The sequence below is a fragment of the Solanum stenotomum genome, chromosome 1 (genome assembly GCF_019186545.1).
Source record: "Solanum stenotomum isolate F172 chromosome 1, ASM1918654v1, whole genome shotgun sequence".
NCBI lineage: Eukaryota > Viridiplantae > Streptophyta > Magnoliopsida > Solanales > Solanaceae > Solanum > Solanum stenotomum.
In genome coordinates this window covers 15,461,227-15,481,772 of record NC_064282.1, presented here as the reverse complement: position 1 = coordinate 15,481,772, position 20,546 = coordinate 15,461,227, and the positions used below count along the sequence as shown (strand labels likewise).

The 20,546-nt window shown below is 32.7% G+C and overlaps 3 protein-coding genes across 3 annotated transcripts; all 3 read left to right on the top strand.

Moving 5' to 3' along the window:
• The first annotated feature begins 642 nt into the window (after window positions 1-642).
• On the top strand, window positions 643-3,132 carry LOC125853970 (probable aquaporin PIP1-5). Its single transcript, XM_049533676.1, has 4 exons — window positions 643-1,042; window positions 1,989-2,284; window positions 2,361-2,501; window positions 2,874-3,132. Exons 1-4 carry the CDS (start codon window positions 718-720, stop codon window positions 2,967-2,969), a joined length of 858 nt encoding a protein of 285 aa, XP_049389633.1. The 5' UTR covers window positions 643-717; the 3' UTR covers window positions 2,970-3,132.
• A 4,506-nt stretch (window positions 3,133-7,638) lies between these two features.
• Window positions 7,639-10,733, top strand: LOC125864978 (glycerol-3-phosphate 2-O-acyltransferase 4). Its single transcript, XM_049545130.1, has 2 exons — window positions 7,639-8,330; window positions 9,680-10,733. The coding sequence occupies exons 1-2, from the start codon at window positions 7,701-7,703 to the stop codon at window positions 10,553-10,555; spliced, it is 1,506 nt and encodes a 501-aa protein (XP_049401087.1). The 5' UTR covers window positions 7,639-7,700; the 3' UTR covers window positions 10,556-10,733.
• Window positions 10,734-14,391: 3,658 nt separating this feature from the next.
• LOC125873326 (ascorbate transporter, chloroplastic) lies at window positions 14,392-20,546 on the top strand. The gene is made up of 11 exons (XM_049554242.1): window positions 14,392-14,608; window positions 15,940-16,526; window positions 16,991-17,098; window positions 17,393-17,548; window positions 17,866-18,081; window positions 18,531-18,740; window positions 19,329-19,466; window positions 19,588-19,689; window positions 19,777-19,842; window positions 19,978-20,062; window positions 20,154-20,546. The coding sequence occupies exons 1-11, from the start codon at window positions 14,554-14,556 to the stop codon at window positions 20,249-20,251; spliced, it is 1,821 nt and encodes a 606-aa protein (XP_049410199.1). The 5' UTR covers window positions 14,392-14,553; the 3' UTR covers window positions 20,252-20,546.

Here is a 20,546-nt window from a genome sequence, read left to right as displayed (position 1 = left end):
AATTAAACTTCCCTCCCTAATTCCCATTCTTTCTTTTTCTTCATGTCCTTTTCTTTTTTACATAATTTACACTTTACTCCACCCTTTTATTTCCTTGTTTTAACAGCTAAGCATTTTCTTTACACTCATCATATTGCTTTAAACTGAATTTGGCAAAGAGAATTAGATCATACATAGTTAAAGTATGGAATTGTACACTATTGCGTCTCAAAGAGAAATTAGATTGAAATACAAAAATAACAGTCACTATTTTTTACTTACTTGACTAGAAAATTATGTAGTGGCTTGACAGTTTGCTTTAAAGTAGATTTATATTTTGCATAGATAAGTTTGAGTGTGATAATAATAATATGAATAATTTGTTATTTTGATGATAACTAATAAATTGCTATCAACAATTGACAAATAAACCTTGCTTTGTCTAGACAAAGAAATCAAACTATGAGTTTTCTTTTAAAAAACTAATACAATTGATAAACATGGAATGATTCTATAGACTTTAATTTCTTAATTAGATTCCAAAATTGTCAATTTCTCATAAATTGGATACTTGGTTGACAATATTGGAAACCTCAAGGGTCACAAATGAAAAAGTAAACAATATTTGTCAGCAAAGGGAATTCCCTCTATAAAAAGAATCACCATCTCCACAATCTTGACAACACACAAAGCAAAAGTTGTTTTCTTTGGCATAATCTTGAAGAAATTTTTGTAAAAATGGAGGGGAAAGAAGAGGATGTGAAGGTTGGAGCAAACAAGTATTCAGAAAGGCAGCCATTAGGGACTTCAGCACAGAGCAAGGACTACAAGGAGGCACCACCAGCACCATTTTTTGAGGCTGGTGAGCTACATTCTTGGTCTTTTTGGAGAGCTGGGATTGCAGAGTTCATGGCTACTTTTTTGTTCCTTTACATAACTGTATTGACTGTTATGGGTTATTCAAGGGCTAATAACAAATGTAGTACTGTTGGTGTTCAAGGCATTGCTTGGGCTTTTGGGGGTATGATTTTTGCCCTTGTTTACTGCACTGCTGGCATATCAGGTATACATATATCTCTCTTGACTCTTTTTTACATACATGGTTTATGTATTCACCCTAAAGTTGTGTGTTTGGCTTCAAAGATGAGAGCTTTAATGTGTCCTTTTCACCTCTCTAGTTTGTGTATTCACCTTAAGTTGTGTGTTTAGCTTCAAAGTTGTAGTCTTCTATCATGTTAGTGATATTTTGCTTCATAGATGAGAGCTTTATTTTTTGTACTTTTTACCTCTATAGTTCATATATTCATCTAAAATTGTGTGTTTAGCTTCAAAGTTTGAGTCTTTTTTCCTTCAAAGATGGGAGCTTCAATGTGTTTTTCTTACTCATGTAGAAGGAAAACAAAAAACCTATCAAGTTGCAGTCTTTACCAGCTTTTGAGTTTATTGTATCTAGTACTCTGGAGTTTCATATAAAAACAAAATTAACATTTCCTTTTGGACCATATGGTGAACAAAAGATTCTTTTTTGGTTTTTTTTATGTAATGTTGTTATTGTCTTTTTAGATATGCTAATGGTGTTTCCTTCTGCTAGAGCTTGATTAAATTCTAAGTAGTACCTTAGCCAAAGATGGCCAGATCCTGGAGAATTGGTTTTTTAATAGAGTTTTAAGTTCTATCACACAATCAGATTGCTTATTAAGGCAGGTTACAAGTAAATTTCTTTGATAAAAATTAAATGTTAACCAAGTAAAAATGGTAATTAAGTAACTTGCTAACATAAGTTAAATTACTCTTAAGTGCAAGAAGTCTTTATCTTTACTTTAGCCGAGGGTCTAAGGGGTAAGGTCTGTGTACACACCACACTCCTCATACCTCACTTGTGAGATTACACTAGGTATGTTGTTGTTGTAGTGCAAGAAATCTTTGTGCCGCTACATTATATAACTTGAGTACTTTAAATTTGTTCTTTGTGTTCTTACCTTGAGAAAATTCTTGGTTTTGATCATCAGGTGGACACATTAACCCTGCTGTGACATTTGGTTTGTTTCTGGCAAGGAAATTGTCCCTAACCAGGGCAGTGTTCTACATTGTGATGCAATGCCTTGGTGCAATCTGTGGTGCTGGTGTTGTCAAAGGGTTCCAGCCATCTTTGTTTGAGACTAAGGGTGGAGGTGCCAATGTTGTTGCCCATGGTTACACCAAGGGAGATGGCCTTGGTGCTGAGATTATTGGCACTTTTGTTCTTGTCTACACTGTCTTCTCTGCTACTGATGCCAAGAGAAATGCTAGAGACTCCCATGTCCCTGTGAGTACTTAGTTGACTTCTCATTTTGAGTTTAATTAAATGGATATGTATGCTAACTCTTGGTTGTGTTTTTTAGATTTTGGCTCCTCTCCCAATTGGATTCGCAGTGTTCTTGGTTCATTTGGCTACCATCCCTATCACAGGCACTGGCATTAACCCTGCCAGAAGCCTAGGTGCTGCCATTGTCTACAACAAAGAACATGCATGGGATGATCATGTAAGTTTCTTATATTATTTTCTTAATAAAAATAGTTATCTCGTGTAATCCCAATAGTGGGATCTGGAGAAGATAGAGTATACCTAGACTTCATCCCTATCTTGAAAAGTAGAGTAGAGAGGTTGTTTCTGATAGACACTCAGCTCAAGGAATTTCAAAACAGTTTGGAAAAAGAAATAGGAAGCGAAGAAGTCATGACAAAGTATGCTGACATGTGCGATAAGGATTCATAGATGACTAAGATGAGTTTAAATGAAGCGACATGCATGATAAGGATTCATAGAGCTAGTGACAACTTACTTGAGACTGAAGCGTAGTTATCGATATGAGTTGCTAAAAGATTTCCATTTTTTCTTTGTTTTGAAAATGCAGTGGATTTTCTGGGTGGGACCATTCATTGGAGCTGCACTTGCTGCCTTATACCACCAAGTTATCATAAGAGCCATTCCATTCAAGAGTGGAAACTGAGAAACACCTTGGCCTATTGGCTTTGGCTATGGCTATGGCTATGGCTATGTCTTGTTTCAGTATTTGGTTACTTTGCTATGATTGACAATGATGGTCATTAATGTTTAATTATCATGTACAAAAAGCTGTTGTAATGCTTTATTATTGTATTGGTTCTTGAATTTATCTTATTTATTCTACCTTTCATTATTGGCATTGTTATGTCTGTCATCTTTTTTGCTTAGAGTTTTAACTTCTGGTGGTGTGATTTTTCTTTATATTATCAAATCAGTTATAAATAATTACAAGTAAATTTGTATACTAAACATTAATGATAACTTGGTTAAAATGGCAACTGACTTGTTATTACAAGTGTAAAAATGTGTTGCTATGTCAAATATATATATATATATATACCTTGTAGTCATCTGCAAATAACATACACCATGACACTTCATCGTCAATATGTCGCACACCATGACACTTCATCGTCAATATGTCGCGTTAAAACATCCAGCACCAAGTGTAAGTGTATATATATGAATAAGTGAAATTCTATTGTTATAATGTAGCACATTTTAAAATGTTCAGAACTTGTAACTTGTAAGGCATTTAAAAAGAAAAATGGAAACTTGGAAGGCATCTTTTTGGGTGGGCTAAAGCAAAAATGGGCCAATATATAAATGGGCTAAGATTGGACATTGGATCCTTCAAAAGGAGCCCAAAGTTTCTTTCTTTTCAGTTGGGGCCAGACACAAGAATCCAATAAAGATTAAAGGGCAAAAGGACGAATATATCCCAAAACTATCGTAAATGGTATGCAGATACCCTCCGTCATACTTTGGGACATTGATGTCCCTGCCGTTTAAAAACTAGAGCATATATATCCTTTATATTAATGGACATACACATGTCATAATCTTATCCGCCGATCTGACGGATAAGATTGCACCACCTGTCTCTATTTAGTCTTCCGTTAAAGTGAAGAGTATATATGCTCTAGTTTTTGGATGGTAGGGGCATCAATATCCCAAAAGTATGACGGAGGATATCTGCATACTATTTACGATAGTTTGAAGATATATTTGTCCTTTGTCCCAAGATTAAAATATTAAAGATCAACCTATTTAAAATATAAAACGTGCAATTTTATGATACAAAGGACGATATAATAGCTATAACTTAAATTCAAACTCAAGAGATTTCATATGTTTCAAAAATATGCGATGAGAAATTGATTATAAGCTCTAATTTGAGGATTAACTTGTTTTTTCATGATTTGAAACTTGTTAAGTACTCAAAGTCAAGTTGTACTTAAACTAGATGAACTTGACTTGTCAAAAACTTGAGGTGAACTCGAAGACTTTAATAAACACATTAAAAAAATAGTACAATTCCTATGATCCATGTATATATATACACACGTTAAATGGATCAATAATTAGACCCTCAATCTTGTTGAGACGATCGCGAAAGAAATACTAGAGAATAAAGAAAGAAAGAGATAAGGGTCCAATAATTAAGTGAGGAGGCAAATGACATATAATATAGGTGAAAGTTGGTGGAGCTGTGAAGCTACTGCATCCATATATATATATATATATTTCTATTACACATATGTAATGTGGAAAATATGTATGGTGGAGAGTTGTTGCATCTAATAAATTACTCATACATTAACAGTCAATTAATGAATTTGCAACAAGAAAACATGGGGTCCTAGTATAGTTTCCTGGTTCACTCCCCAACTACTTCTAAATTTTCCTTTTTCTACATTCAATTACACTTTATGTCCTATGTCTCTCACCACCAATAATACTATTGATTTCTTCGTGAGTCGATTCAGAATTTGAAATTTATAAAGTTAACGTGATCATGATACTTCTCATTCAACTCTACTACAGTAGGTCTCTTTAGCTGTTAAACTCATATGCTTTGTTGGGTTTAGAATGACTAAAATAGATACCAAAAGACTAAAAAGTCTTCATATAAATTGGTTGTGAAGAAAATTGGTACAAGTAAGCCTATGTATAATAAATAGCTAGCCAACTACATATACAAAAAGAAGCACCAACTTAACCTACTTATTAGACCTCCATGTGTTCATAAAGGTATTAAATCGCGGAGCATGGTAAATAATTTTCATTTTTAATAAGATGTTTTAGATTTTAAGTATTGTAGATACAAAGTTATTTTTATTAGGAAGAACGATTTACCCCTTCTCTTAATGTGAACCTTTTTGACACGAATCGAATTCGAGATTAAAAAGAAAATAAAGGCACCAAATGTTGATATAACTAATTAAGACTATATACATTCTACTTTCAACTTTCTTCTTGGAATGGGAAATTGATATGCTTAAGGTTTCTTGATGGAGTATGTACATTTTAGTCAATTGATTCTGCCACCTCACCCCCCACCCAATATTTTGTTCTGATATACTATTTCACTACTAAAAAAATTACTCATTTTCCATTGAAATTTTACATTCAAAAATATTCGACGGTTATTTGCACAGATATTTTAATTAAATTAGTGAGAAAAAAGTGTTTACTGATAATTTCTATAAATATTTTAATTGAATCAATGAGAAAAAAAGGATTCAATGATTATTCTCAGTATTTCAATGGAAATATGTTTTCCACTCTACATTTTTTCAGTCATGAGCTAATTCAATAATAATTAAATAAAAAAAGTCACATTTTATAGTACAATTTTTTTAATGATTCATCATATGAAAAATCTCTATTTCTAATAGCGGTTTAACAAATGAATCCTATGTCGTTTGACAAAGAAAATAATAGTAATAAAAACATTCCTTTATTCTGATGTTTCATCACACATAAATTTCTCTGTTATTATTTGGGCGTATAAGTCAATAGTATAACTCGAATATCATTTTTTGTATTTATTTGGCCCTCCAATTTTAATATATTTCCCTAGAACTATATATGGAGAATAAGAAAGAGATGATGGAATAAAAATTGCATACTCTGAATCGCTATTATAATATTTATATTAATTGATGTTTAGTCTCTAAAAATAATTTGAGGATTAAATAATTAAAGCTAAGGATCAAATATATTAAAAAAAAATCAATTGTCTTTTCTTGATATGTTAAAAGTGACATGTAAAAGTAAAAATCTATTATTAAAATGGACAAATAAAAGTGAATAGATAAAGTAATTTGCCCACCTTAATGTAAATAGTAGTTCCAAATTACCCTCACATACGATAGAAATTATTTATGAAAGTTTCGTAAGAGGTAAATAAGTAAAACTAAAGTACTTTTTATTTATGATTTCTCAAGAATTATGTAAAGAAGAAAGTGAACAATTAATATGAAACGAACGGAGCCCTACTCTATTATTTACTTGGATTACTACTTCAAGCTAATTGGCCAAAAAGCTTAAGTTATAAATTCATTCCAAAATATAATAAATGGCCACCAAACATTACAGCTCTGCAATTAATAGCACAACTAAATTAGGAACAAATAATGTTGATAATGAAATTGGAGGACATAAAAGTCTAGTCGGTTGAGAAAGTGAGTCAAGAATTGTCCCAAACCACACACAACAAATTGCTTATATGCTTGGCAACCATAGACTAAAAAATAAAAAATTATTCCATTTTTATGTCAAATTAATAAATACATGACATTACTAACAAAGGTTTCATATCTGTATTAAGTTCGTGACATTAATAACAAAGCTTTGCATAGCTGGGTTTCATTATCTTTTTTTTTTTATCATATGTCAAATAAGTGTTCAATTTACTTTTATATTTGATATGGTGTATTCGATATGGAGGAAATATTTTCTTGAGTTGGTAAAAGAATTTGGAAACTATTTTTTGTAGGAAAATAATTCTCTAATGGAAATAGAAAAACAAGATTTGTAAGTGATATTCTTATTTATGTACTAAATACAAAAATAAATATATAAATAAAAAATACACATATTTTCGTATAAAACATTACGCTTCAAATATGTGAGTATTTTTAGATAATTCAATTTTAACCTTGGGTAACACATTTCATATTGATTAGTTCCTTTGTCTTTCCTAATTTAACTACTTTTGTTAATCAAGGTTAATTAACCATGATTACTTCCCAAAATTCTTAAACACAAATTTGACCTTAACAAACAAAAATAACTTGCATTCAACCAAAACGAGTATTTATTTACCAATTTAACTTCTATTAGTATAAATGTCAATTTTAAAATATTAACTTTATTTCAATAACAATAATTTGAATGTAAGTTAATAAATGAAATTTGAAGAAAACAAAGTATACTTAATTTAACCCCTATTTAGATGTATTTTCTAATTTACTTTTGGCAATCTTTTTCTTTATTCAAACTTGAAATTGAAAATGCAAAATTTACACCAACAAATATTGTAGATAAACTTGATTCTGGTAATTCAACAAATTTTATTAATTTATTAAGAATGAAAGTCAAATATAAATTTAATCCTTATCTTCACAAAAATTACAAAGGCACAACCTAACACCATTTTTTAAAAATTTAATGTTAGCATTAAATTCAAGCATGGATATTTAGGTCATTTTACCATCTTACCTCCAAAGAATTCTCCAACTATATAAACCATCTCAGAAGGACTTTTAAGTACTTTCACACTCAACCGATTTCATTTAAAACCGGATCTTCCCTCGCCTCTTCTTCCATTATATTCTTACAAAAAAAAACCCCCCAAAAGCTCTGTTTTTCTCTGCAATTAACAAAAATGTCACTTCCAAAATCCAAAAAATCCTTCCCGTCGGTGACGACATGTGATACCTCCGCCGTGAACCACCACTCCGTGGCGGCGGATCTCGACGGAACTCTCTTGATTTCCCGTTCATCTTTCCCTTACTTCATGCTAGTTGCAATCGAAGCCGGGAGCCTTTTCCGCGGACTGATCCTCCTCCTCTCTTTCCCTCTCATCGCGATTGCGTACGTCTTCATATCCGAAGCATTAGCTATTCAGATGCTGATTTACATTTCCTTCGCCGGACTCAAAGTCCGGGACATTGAGCTAGCTTCGCGAGCTGTTCTCCCGAGATTTTACGCGACGGACGTTAGGAAGGAGAGTTTCGAGGTCTTCGATCAGTGTAAGAGGAAAGTTGTGGTTACTGCAAATCCGACTATTATGGTTGAGCCTTTTGTGAAGGATTTTTTAGGAGGTGATAAAGTACTTGGAACAGAGATCGAGGTGAATCCGAAGACGAAAAAGGCTACTGGATTTGTGAAGAGTCCTGGGATTTTGGTTGGGAAATGGAAGAAATTGTCGATTTTGAAGGAATTTGGAGAAGAAATGCCTGATATTGGATTGGGTGATCGAGAATCGGATCATGATTTTATGTCCATTTGCAAGGTAATTACTACTAATTAGCACTAATTTTAATTGCAACTCAATACTCTGTTCTAATTTATACTCTTTCTGTTCTATATTTGCTATCTCGTCCGTCTCAAAATAAGTGTACCTTTAGAAAAAAATCTTTCATAAAATATTAATCCCTCTTTAATAAACACTCATCTTGTTATTAACATTGCTATTTATACTTCTAGAATGAGTTTTGACTAATGTTGAGGGTAAATTAAAAATAAAATCTGGTTAAAATTATATTTTTCTTTTTACTTATTTATTTTAGCAAATCAAGTGATATTTATTATTTCTTTTAATATTAGCCTTATGAAATAACTACGTAAAGTTATTGTAGTCAAAGTTAGATTTCTAAAGTATAATTAATAAGATTAGTTTAGTATAATAAATATTTTTTTAAGGAGGGTTAAAGCAACCTGAGTCAAATAAAATGAAATGTAGGAGAGTCGTCCGAACTCTTCATTCTTTTAGAAATAGTGCTGAAGTCAGAAATTTAGTTAAGGTGTTCAAGATTTAATGTATATGTATGAGAATAATCTTTTATATACGTAAAATAATTTTTCGACGTATAATGTTAAACTGACACTCTAAGCTATTTATGGCTACACCACTAGGAAGGAGTATAACTTTATTTTCTTAAATACGTACATATTTGCAACACTTTTAGATTAGTATACTGAAATTCTGTCAGTATGAATCTTACGTAGAGGTAATCTCGTATCTGGAGGAAAATCTAACAATATTTAAGTCTTTGACGTTTAGTTTTTCCATTTCTATCTTTAGCAAATTATATTAATTATATTTGATAGTGTAATTTGTTCCAATTAGTGCATGATGTTGTTAACCAAACTTGTCATATTATTTTTCAAGTGGGTTGCGTGAAGAATTCTTATTTATCTGATAATATTTCTTAAAATAGAACCTTATCTTTGATTTCTTGAAAGAATGAAAAAAAAAAAGCCTCCAATGAATACGTTTTCTTACAACTCTATACTCTTGAACAATAAATTAAAACAACTAGGCCATTTAATGAAGTGGTTGAGCCATAACACGTGAAAGTAATTAAATTGTGGAGGGGCCTCGCCAATTACTTTCCTACCTGCCTCTTAGCTGAATCACAGTGGTCCTTCACTCTCACTTGTATGTCACAATAACTGAGATATTCGTAGTACTTGCTCCGTCTCAAAATAAGTGTGCTATAGTGAGTAGTTGGTTTTTCTTTATTGAATAATAAATGCATCTAAAAACCACTATGTTACATCAAGTGTACCAACATTGAACCAATCAATAGGTGATCTACATCGTTGTTTATTCGCTAAAATATGTATGTCAAATAACAGGAGGGTTATATGGTGCTCCCTAGCGAATCAGCAAAGCCAGTACCACTTGATCGCTTGAAAAGCAGATTGATCTTCCATGATGGTCGCCTGGTGCAACGCCCAACTCCATTCAACGCGTTAGTCACCTACATTTGGTTGCCATTTGGATTTGCTCTTGGAGTTTTTCGCGTATACTTCAATCTCCCTCTCCCTGAGCGTATTGTTCGTTATACATATGGGATGGTAGGGATCAACCTCGTGATCAAAGGCCCTCGACCACCTCCACCATCACCGGGTACCCCAGGGAACCTCTATGTGTGTAATCATCGTTCAGCACTTGATCCTATCATCGTTGCTATTGCACTAGGGAGGAAAGTGTCAACCGTCACATATAGCGTGAGCAAGCTCTCGAGATTCTTATCCCCAATTCCAGCCATTGCCTTGACACGTGATCGCGAAGCTGATGCTGCAATGATCAAGAAATTGCTGGAGAAGGGTGATCTCGTTGTATGCCCCGAGGGGACTACATGTAGAGAGCCGTTTTTGCTGAGGTTCAGTGCTCTGTTTGCAGAATTAAGCGATAGAATCGTGCCAGTAGCAGTGGATTCAAAGCAGAGCATGTTCTTCGGTACAACAGTCCGCGGAGTGAAGTTTTGGGATCCATATTTCTTTTTCATGAACCCAAGGCCAACTTATGAATTGACATTTCTTGAACCATTGCCAATGGAAATGACATGCAAGGCAGGGAAAACATCAATTGAAGTAGCCAACCATGTGCAGAAAGTGTTGGGTGGGGTTCTTGGATTTGAATGCACTCAGTTGACAAGGAAGGATAAGTATATGTTGCTTGGTGGAAATGATGGCAAAGTGGAGTCTATGTACTCCAAGAAAGCCTGAATTACAATTTCATTGGGAGAAAGGCTTTAATTGCTTTGAGGGGATTCTGTTAGTAAAATTTGTGGTCAACATTATATAGAACTCTTGTTGTTAAGAAGAGGCTATGTTTGTTACATGATTAGTTACTTTGTATTCGTATTCAATAGACAATATTAATTGGAATCAAATTTGTGCCTAAGACTAACTTTCTCTTTACTGTTTATTAGTTTGGGCCTAAAAGATGAAGCACTTTTAGCGGATCATTTGTGAAATTCCTCATTCTTAGCCCCTCAGGCTTGTTGAGGTCTAGCTCGAATTTGTGTGCCAACGGCATCAATTTGGCCTTTGACAATCTGGCACATAAATCCGTATTGAAGCTCTGACTAAAAGACACGGGTGATATTAAACTAAGAATTTATAAGAAAAATGACTCAACTATATTTTAAGAGTGAATGAATTGTTTTAATATATTTCTTTTCAACTACAATCTATTACGTCATATAACATTAATTATATGATTAAAAGATCATTGTAGATCATACACTAATCGATCAAATTATAAACTCAACTTATTCTCACTATGTACTAAATATATTTCTTTAACTCAAGAGAATATATATTAATTGATAGAACTCCCTCTTTTATAAATAAAATATAAATATATATAATTATTGTTGTTAATGATATCACATACTTAACTTTCACAATCTAACTATAAATTCATAAATCAATCTCGTCTTTAATATAGAGTAAACAAATTTAACAAGTCTTTTCATTTAACTCAACGAAATATAATTTAATCGATAAAACTTTACTCTGTTATTAAATAATATCATTGCTAATGCTAATTTATACTTAAACCAACCACTAACTTTAATTTAGATCTGAAATAATCATTCACTTCATAAAATTTCTAGTATCTATAATCAAGTAATAAAAATAGTCTACTTATCTTCACATAAGGCTTACCTTTTTAAAAAAATAAATAAATTCGAGACCCTATTTTTTTTAAAAAAAAAGTTAAAATGTATTTTCAAACGTGACTTTAATTTTTCAATATTTTCTTTTTATGTTCAAACAACTTTGATTTTTTTTTTTTGTGTAAAGAAGAGGAGTCAATTACCTAAATGATCATTAAGTTTAGGGAATTGTTTTGAAATATCATTTATATTTCATTTAGGACCAAAATATTACTCAACTACTACTATTTTCCTCCAAATATACTTCACACTCCAAAAGCCTCACTCTCTCCTAGTTGGCATGACATGTCATTAAAATCTTTTTTTAATAATAGACTAATTCAATTCATTAAACCCATTTAACTAAAATAATGATCATATTAAATTTTCATACTTAAAAAATCTTTTATCATAATTATTTTTTTTTACTTTTTTATGCGATGAAGAATAGTTTTTTAAAACTTACCATAATATCATCAATTTTGAATAATTATAAACACATATATTCAAAAAAATATTGAGATATAAATCACTTATGAATGTTAACTTACATCAATTAATCATATATTATATAATGGATCAATAATATTAAAGGTCAATTAACTATTAAAAAATAATTAATTGGGTGCTTTGAAATCCATATATACTTACAATATCTTTTTTTGAAAAGAAAATAGAAAGTGAATATTATTTATATTAGAAAATTAAATTTGATCTTTATATATCAGTATATTAATCTCATATAATATGTATATTATTGAATTAAAATAGGCAATTCAATTAATTACTACTTGTATATCATAAATTTGGGATGAGATAAGAATATATATATATATATATATATATATATGAGAAGTTAAAATATATAAAACAGAATAAAAGAATAAAAATAAAAATTAAATTAAAAAAAAAGTTAAATAATAATTTTCTCTTTCATACCAACTTTTTTGTCAACCTTATAAATTTATTTGAATACTTTTATGGAAAAAATTGCTTAAAATTTTTCAAATAATTTACTTAGGAATTTTAAAAATTACCAGGTAATAATTGCACATAGAGGTTTTTTCATTGAATTTTGTTTGGTAAAAATATAAAAAAGAATTATATTTTTTAATTTTTTTTATAATCTCCATAAATTCTCATGTAATTTATATATTTGTTTTGTAGAGTCATAAGTTTGATGAATTAAATAGGTCAATTATTTTTTTAAATGATGATTTAATGACATGACGTATCAACTAGAATAGAAGGAGACTTTTGAGGTATTTAGTATTGTTTTTTGGATAAAAATATAATATTATTCACTATTGTAAGCATGAATTTCAAAATACATAATTAATATTGTTGTAATAGTTAATTGACCTTTAATATTATTGATTCAATACGCAATTTATGATTAATTGATGTAAGTTAGCATTCATGACTGATTTGTATATCAATATTTTTTTGAATGTATGTGTTTATAAGTATTAAAAATTGATGATATTATAGTACGTTTTAAAAACCTATTCTTCATAACATAAAAAAATAAAAAGTTTAATTATGATAAAAGATTCTTAAGTATGAAAATTTATTCTTAATAAAATAATATATCTTTCTTTTTTAAAAAATATGATCATTATTTTAGTTAAATGAGTTTAATGAATTAAATTAGTCTATTATTAAAAAAAAGATTGTAATGACATGTCATGCCAACTAAGAAAGAGTGAGACTTTTGGAGTGTCAAGTATATTTGGAGGAAAATAGTGAAAGTTGAGTGATATTTTGATCCTAAATAAAACATAAATGATATTTCAAGTCAATTCCCTAAACTTGGGTGACCATTTAGGGAATTGACTCAAAGAAGAGTGGATAAAAATGACCTACGTTGTACATCTCACATCAATTTATTCCTTTTAATGAGACTCAACTATGAAGGGCTTTTCAGTAAAAAGCCATAGCACGCACCTTTCATTTGAATACCCTAAAATACCCTTAACGTCTCACCTTGTTATTAGGGGTGTTCACGGTTTGGATAAAAATCGATCCAAATCAAAAAATCGAATCAAATCGATAAAATAAAATTGATTTTATTTGGGTTTGGTTTTAGATTTTTGAAAACCGATAGTATTTGGTTTGGTTATGGTTTTATTCTAAAAAATCGAAGAAATAACCAAACCAAACCGATGAATTATATACATATATTTTATTAATAACATACTTAATATATTATTTTTATAAACAATTTTAAAGATCTTATATATGTTTTCATTATAATTTCTTTATAATTTACTTATTTAAAGCAAAAATGCCCAAGGTGAAAACATTTATTTTATTGATTTCATGTATAAGAGTGTCTATGACAATTCTTTGTGGGACTGGAAATGTTAATGTCTCTTCCTTCTAAGCCAATATAGTGAATTTTAAAGCTTTAATCATAATAAATTCAGTGATCGAAAGTTCAATAATTTCAATCATTCTAACTATTTATTTTTTTGTTTTGAATGGATTGTTGTCACTTTTTTCACATTTTGAATGAGTTTTTTCTTTTATTTTTGTGTATGGTTAATAATCGAACCAAATCAAATCGAAACCGACAACCACCAAACCGATAAATGTATATTATATTTGGTTTGGTTTGGTTTTGATAATTTTAAAACCGATTAAATTAGTTTAGTTTTAATTTTGACCAATAACCGATTCAAATCAATCCGTGAACACCCCTACTTGTTATCATCAATTTCTAAACATACAAGGGGTATTCCCGAGATTTTAACTACATCACGGTGGATGAAACGCCACGTGTCATATTCTCAGCCCTTGTTTGCTTTGGGTTGTATCGACGCCCACTGAGATTTTTACTCTTCCCGCTTTTAAGAAGGAAAAAAAAAACAGAAAAATATAAGTAGTAATTTTGTAGTGAAATTTGGATGAAGAACATCACTCCTCTTGTTATCTTCTTTCTCTGCCCAGTTTTTAGAGAGGGAATTTTGGAGTTTTTTGCTTAAATCTGAGGGAGAACGAATTTCGTGTGAAGCTGAGAGTGTTGGTAGCTGCCGGAAAACGTAGTCGCCGGAGACAATGGCTATCGGCGCCGTTGTTTCTAACCGGAATTTCGGTGGTTTCATCGGTTCAGGTAAATAATTTGTCGGCTTTGAACTTTGGATGCTTACTTTAAGTGTTTCTGCTTAGCTGTGTAGCAATTAGCTGATTAGTTTAGTTTACGGAAGTTGTGAATTTCTATACGGCAAATGTTCATTTTGAGAATTAGTGAAGAAGTATTGGATGGCGGATGCATGTGGCTGATTGATTGCATGTTTGTTGAATTTTTGAATGTAGTTTTTTGTGATTAGGAATAATTAATTTTGGTGGAAATTCGAGTTCGAGTCACCAGGGGTAAAAAGAAAAGGTTGCATAAAGGACTCGAGATTCATGATTTTGTGCTGGCTACTTGGATTTCTGTATGTTTTTTTTTGTGCTGGAGTACTTGTTTGCCTCAATGCTTGGTTTAACCTGTAGGTATCTAAAGGAATCTTTTGCAGGCAATTGGATAATTGTAGATTTTGTGTGGCAGAGATTTTACCATTGGTCATTTAGGTGTGTAATTTAGATCAAGAATACATTGGATGTGGAATTCAATTAAGCGACTATATCTAGGTTGATTCTATAAAACTGTTTTAACTAAGACAAAGTTTAGTAGGTGTTTGGATATGAATTCGAAATCATTGATTTATCAGAGGTTGCTGTGAAGTTCAAATTGCATGGCCAAACAGCCCCTTAAATTGGTTACGGCTGGACCATGGGTAACAATGACCATTTGTTTCTTTCACTCATTAAAAATCATTGTAGAATCATTTTGGTACTTTGTACTGAGACAAACAGAAAAGACCTATTCTATCAAGATAACATTCACAGTGTAACCTGTCTGATCCCTTAGCTTCTAATAATCTCTTGCACACTTTCTAAAGGACCATCCTTTAGCACAAACTTTTGTAAAGTACTGGATGATTTGATAAATAGTTCGTATACATTACAAAACTAAGGGAACGTTGACTCCAAAATTGGGATCAATTAATGAACATGTGCAAATTAACTCATGATTTGACTCAATTATATGGATATGTGAATACTACGAATTCAGGGAATCTTGTGAATCCTGTTGGTAATGGAAAATGCTGCAATAAGTTGCCCTCGGGATAAAGCGAGTAGTTTTTGAAAAGTAAAGGGCAGAGTCTTTTAACTTTTTCTTTTTCACTTCACTTGTAGTTTCTGGGGATTACTCTGAATAGTGAAGTGAAATGAAATGTAAAGATCAGAATGTTAGGCAGCACTTGTGGCTGCAAAAACTAAATTTTACACTTCACTCAAGCTTTTTCCTGATTTTGTCATCTACTTGATCTATTCAGTTCTTAGTATCTTGCATCTTTGTGGTGCCTTAGCTAGTAAATCAATGAATTATGTCAACAGGCAGAGAGCAGTATACAGTACATCACCATGGAGAGCGATTGGGGTTTGCTGCTTTGAAGTATGTTCAGAGGAATATGTTATACAATGAGCGGTGTCGCTCAAGGAGTGGCTTATCGCACTCAGGTTGCATATATAGCTCACATCCCCAATCTGTTGGACCTTTGGATGGTAAATCTTTTGGATCGATATCACCATTTTATGTTGAAGTCATTCAACCTAACCGGTTTAGTGGAAAGTCTCATGTCATCAATCCTAAGCGAAGAACCAAAAGATGGGAATGCTATCTTTCCTCTACCGACTCAGGTAACAGTTGGATTCAACCAAGGAAGCTGGATAAGCTTGGTTTCATTGATGGACAAAAGCAGCAGACAAAACATGCTGCAGTAAATAGAGCCCAAGCCGACTTCAAATCTGATGGATATGACATAACTGGAGCATTGGGGTCTCTTATGTCATCGGAAGGGGCAAGTGAAGCCATTTTGGTGGAAGGGGTTGAGCAAGCAAAACCTTGGTGGGAGCAATTTCCAAGAAGATGGATTGTTGTACTCCTGTGTTTTGCTGCATTTTTGTTATGCAACATGGATCGTGTGAGTAATTCTTCCAACTTTTACTTTGATACTTTGCTTTCCATTCTGATCGTATGGCCCCTCCTAAGATTGGATATTATAATGCCTATTTGGGATGTTTGAATGTAGTTTACTTACCTTTTTCAAATAAAAATAAATTAAGACATCTAAGCATAACCGATTCAGTAGCTTAAACACATGCAAAAATTCATGGCCACTATATTAACTATTGCACATCCTATATTTTCAATGATCACCATCAAAATTTGTTCCTTAAACATGATTGTGAGGTTCTAGATACCCTGCCTTGAAGTTTTTTATTATTGATTAAGTCGCTAAAGCTCTTAAAGTTCTTAAAATTAGCTGAATAAAAATGAGTTTCCTCCTTCCATACTTTATCTATTCATCTGTTTGATATTATTTGATACAAGACCATGTGTGACCATTTAATACTGTCCTAATTCGGGTTTCACTTTTGCTTTTAGGTAAACATGAGTATTGCAATTCTTCCGATGTCAAAGGAATTTAACTGGAACAGTGCTACGGTTGGTCTCATCCAGTCTTCCTTCTTCTGGGGCTATCTTCTCACTCAGGTTTTCTTCACTTCAACTTTGTCTTGGTCTCTTCTAGTGCATGAACTCTTTCCTGTTTCAGTACTAGTATTTGATCAATCTATTGCATGATGGATGTGGTTTTCATGTATTCTGCCCATGTCTCAACCTAAGGTTTTATCTATCATTAAGTTCTAAGCTAACCTTATAACTCTACTCTATGTAGCCATTGAATAGGGACAAACACGTAGGAGAATGAATTTAATTTCTGGTATGCTATTCTCATGTGCTTGACAAACCATTATCTTACTTTCGTTTTACATGTTCTATATGCAGATTGTTGGAGGAATATGGGCAGATAAACTTGGTGGGAAGGTAGTGCTTGGCTTTGGAGTTGTCTGGTGGTCGATTGCAACTGTTTTAACTCCTTTTGCTGCCAGACTTGGACTTCCGTTCTTACTTGTTGTGCGTGCCTTAATGGGTATTGGGGAGGTTAGTCTCTATATGCTTTTTCCCTGTTTCTTCCAAAATCTCAGACACAGCTGATTTTCCAAACATTGTAAGTTGTCTTCATTTTGTGAGTAGTCTGAAGCTATTCTGGTTATGGACATTGAAAGACAAACCAATTGCTTCATGTTTAGCTATACTAAACATAGTAGATTTGAGAAGATACATCTCATAAACTTATGGATAAATTGTGGGGCCTCACCGCACACTCTGATTCTTTTGTACCAGTACTGTAGTTGGTGAGGAGTTGAATCAGTTATCACATGCATAGTTTTTGTTCTGACTATGTAAGTTCTTGTCAGGGTGTCGCAATGCCTGCCATGAATAATATGCTCTCAAAATGGATTCCTGTCTCAGAAAGAAGCAGATCTCTTGCTCTAGTATATAGTGGAATGTATCTTGGTTCTGTTACAGGATTAGCTTTCTCTCCTATTTTGATCCAAAAGTTCGGATGGCCATCTGTATTTTATTCCTTTGGTTCCCTTGGAAGCATCTGGTTTGCACTCTGGTTGACCAAGGTGAGTTTGTCTGCTTTTTCTGTATTTCGACTTCTGTTATTTTTTTAGTCTTCCAAAATTTCATGACTTCTCTTTATTTCCCCCCTTTCACTGCTTTCATCAAATTGGCTTAAGATAAAATGAACCTTTGTGCTGCTAGTTATGAGGTCCTAAAAATGCAACAGAGTTATTAGTTTTCAGCTTCTAAGATCATTGCTTAGACCTAAAACTTAGGTGCATAAGTTTCATGTCAATGGCTCAAAAATGTCTGGTTGTTATTTTCTTTCCATGATTTTTCATGGTTGAAACATCACCCCGTGATATAGTTTTAGCTACAGTAATTGTTGGTTCTTGTGAACAGGGTGACCTCTTGAAGTCCAGTTCTGTCTGGTTTATTTTTCCTGTGCCATCATATCTGAGTCCTACCAGACTAACTCATTTTATTATACATTGACTATTTTGCTTTCCAGGCATATAGCACTCCGAAAGATGATCCAGGGCTTAGTGAGCAGGAAAAGAGGCTAATCATGGATGGAAGTGTCTCTAAGGAACCTGTCACTAACATCCCATGGAAACTAATTTTATCAAAGGCACCTGTCTGGGCCCTCATTATCTCCCATTTCTGTCATAACTGGGGAACATTTATTCTACTGACATGGATGCCTACATACTATAGTCAGGTATCTGATACATCCTTCTTGGAATAATTTCTTCTCTTGGCATATTCATCACCATGGAAAATGGAGAATGAAATAATAAACAAAACTTTAAACTTTGTCTTGGTCCAAGTGGGGATATTAGTAGATTCATGCATTGTTTTCTGGAGGCAAATCCATTCTGCTTTACTTTCTTTGTTCGAGTCCATTTTCTGGCGTTGTAATATCAATATTTGGCATGGCATCATGAAATATATGTCTTGCTTTCATTCATAAACCTGTTAGATCTTCAGAATCTTTGAGACTCTAGAATTTGTTATTATGACGCTGAATCTGAAATAAAAATCTTGTGAAAATTGCAGTTACTCATTCTACAACTTAAATTTGGATATTGGTTTGTTTTTGCATACCTTTAGAAGTGCTTACGTTACTAGATCTAGTGGCTCTTGTCATGTCTCTGTATTCTGTGGGTTGAATTTTTGAGATTTCAGGTTAAATTATCCGAAATGACTCAATGCTCATCAATTATTTAGAAGATGGTGCCATATTTAGAATAAATCTCACTGTACAAGCTATTTAAGGTCTTACTTTCCAATCCTCTTATTTCTTCAGGTTTTGAAGTTCAACCTCACCGAATCTGGACTACTCTGTGTATTGCCATGGCTGACCATGGCCATATTTGCAAATTTAGGTGGCTGGATTGCCGATACACTTGTGAGCAAAGGATTCTCCATAACATCAGTTCGTAAGGCAAGCACTTGATAGAACTTCCGTATATAGTGTATAGCATTTTAGTTTAACCATCTGATGATGAGGGATTATTTGTGTTTATTTTGTTCTAATAGATAACTCATCCTAAATAAATTTGCAGATTATGCAATCGATTGGTTTTCTGGGCCCTGCTTTTTTCCTTACGCAATTAAGCCATGTGAAAACTCCTGCGTTTGCAGTGCTGTGCATGGCATGCAGTCAGGTCGGTGCCATGGATAATGAAATGACATACTTTTGGGAGATTATTGCAAGTCTGTTGCTTTTAAATAATAATTTGATCTGTTTGCAGGGATCGGATGCCTTCTCTCAATCTGGCCTCTACTCTAATCACCAAGACATTGGACCACGTTATGCTGTAAGTACTTCTACTTGTTATACATGGCAAAATGAAAAAGAAAAGCTTTTTAACTTATACAAACAAGAGTACAATTCATAGCTTGTTTTCTAAATTTAGATGTTTGAAACTTTTGTGTGCTTTCCCCTCCCGCAGGGAGTGTTGTTGGGATTATCTAATACTGCTGGTGTGCTAGCTGGTGTCTTCGGTACAGCTGCAACCGGATACATACTACAAAAAGGTATATTCCCTTATCAGCTTGGTGGTTCTGATTGAGAACGTCAGTTTTGAGTTAATACATACAATGGTATTCCTATATTTTCCTTGTGCAGGATCTTGGGATGATGTATTTAAGGTGGCTGTTGTATTATACATCATAGGCACATTAGTCTGGAATTTCTTCTCAACGGGAGAGAGAATCCTGGAGTAGAGATAATCCTTGTTGCCCAAAGGAAGCCCAGAGAAAATGCAAACAAGTATAAAATATAGTTAAGAGAAGAGGATGTTAATGCCCCCAGGTTTATACCTAGAAAAGGATCCATGCAAACAATTTTCAGAGTTGCCTATGGGAAGAAAGGTGCTCTCTACTAGCATAAAACTTTGGACCATGCTTCGTTAATAGCTATCTGGGTAATTTGACCCTGTAAATGTTAGTATGTTTACTGGCATGAATTTTCCATAGACGCCTGGACATTTCTTTAGCCAGAGTAATTTCCTTCAACCTC

What these genes read in the sequence shown, in the direction of transcription:
- LOC125853970 (XM_049533676.1), top strand. Translation starts at nt 718, where the DNA reads ATGGAGGGGAAAGAAGAGGATGTGAAGGTTGGAGCAAACAAGTATTCA. An exon ending in CTGCACTGCTGGCATATCAG is followed by an intron (nt 1,043 to 1,988) that starts GTATACATATAT and finishes TTTGATCATCAG; the next exon opens with GTGGACACATTAACCCTGCT. An exon ending in AACATGCATGGGATGATCAT is followed by an intron (nt 2,502 to 2,873) that starts GTAAGTTTCTTA and finishes TTGAAAATGCAG; the next exon opens with TGGATTTTCTGGGTGGGACC.
- LOC125864978 (XM_049545130.1), top strand. Translation starts at nt 7,701, where the DNA reads ATGTCACTTCCAAAATCCAAAAAATCCTTCCCGTCGGTGACGACATGT. An exon ending in ATTTTATGTCCATTTGCAAG is followed by an intron (nt 8,331 to 9,679) that starts GTAATTACTACT and finishes GTCAAATAACAG; the next exon opens with GAGGGTTATATGGTGCTCCC.
- LOC125873326 (XM_049554242.1), top strand. Translation starts at nt 14,554, where the DNA reads ATGGCTATCGGCGCCGTTGTTTCTAACCGGAATTTCGGTGGTTTCATC. An exon ending in ACATTGGACCACGTTATGCT is followed by an intron (nt 19,843 to 19,977) that starts GTAAGTACTTCT and finishes CCCCTCCCGCAG; the next exon opens with GGAGTGTTGTTGGGATTATC. An exon ending in CGGATACATACTACAAAAAG is followed by an intron (nt 20,063 to 20,153) that starts GTATATTCCCTT and finishes TTCCTTGTGCAG; the next exon opens with GATCTTGGGATGATGTATTT.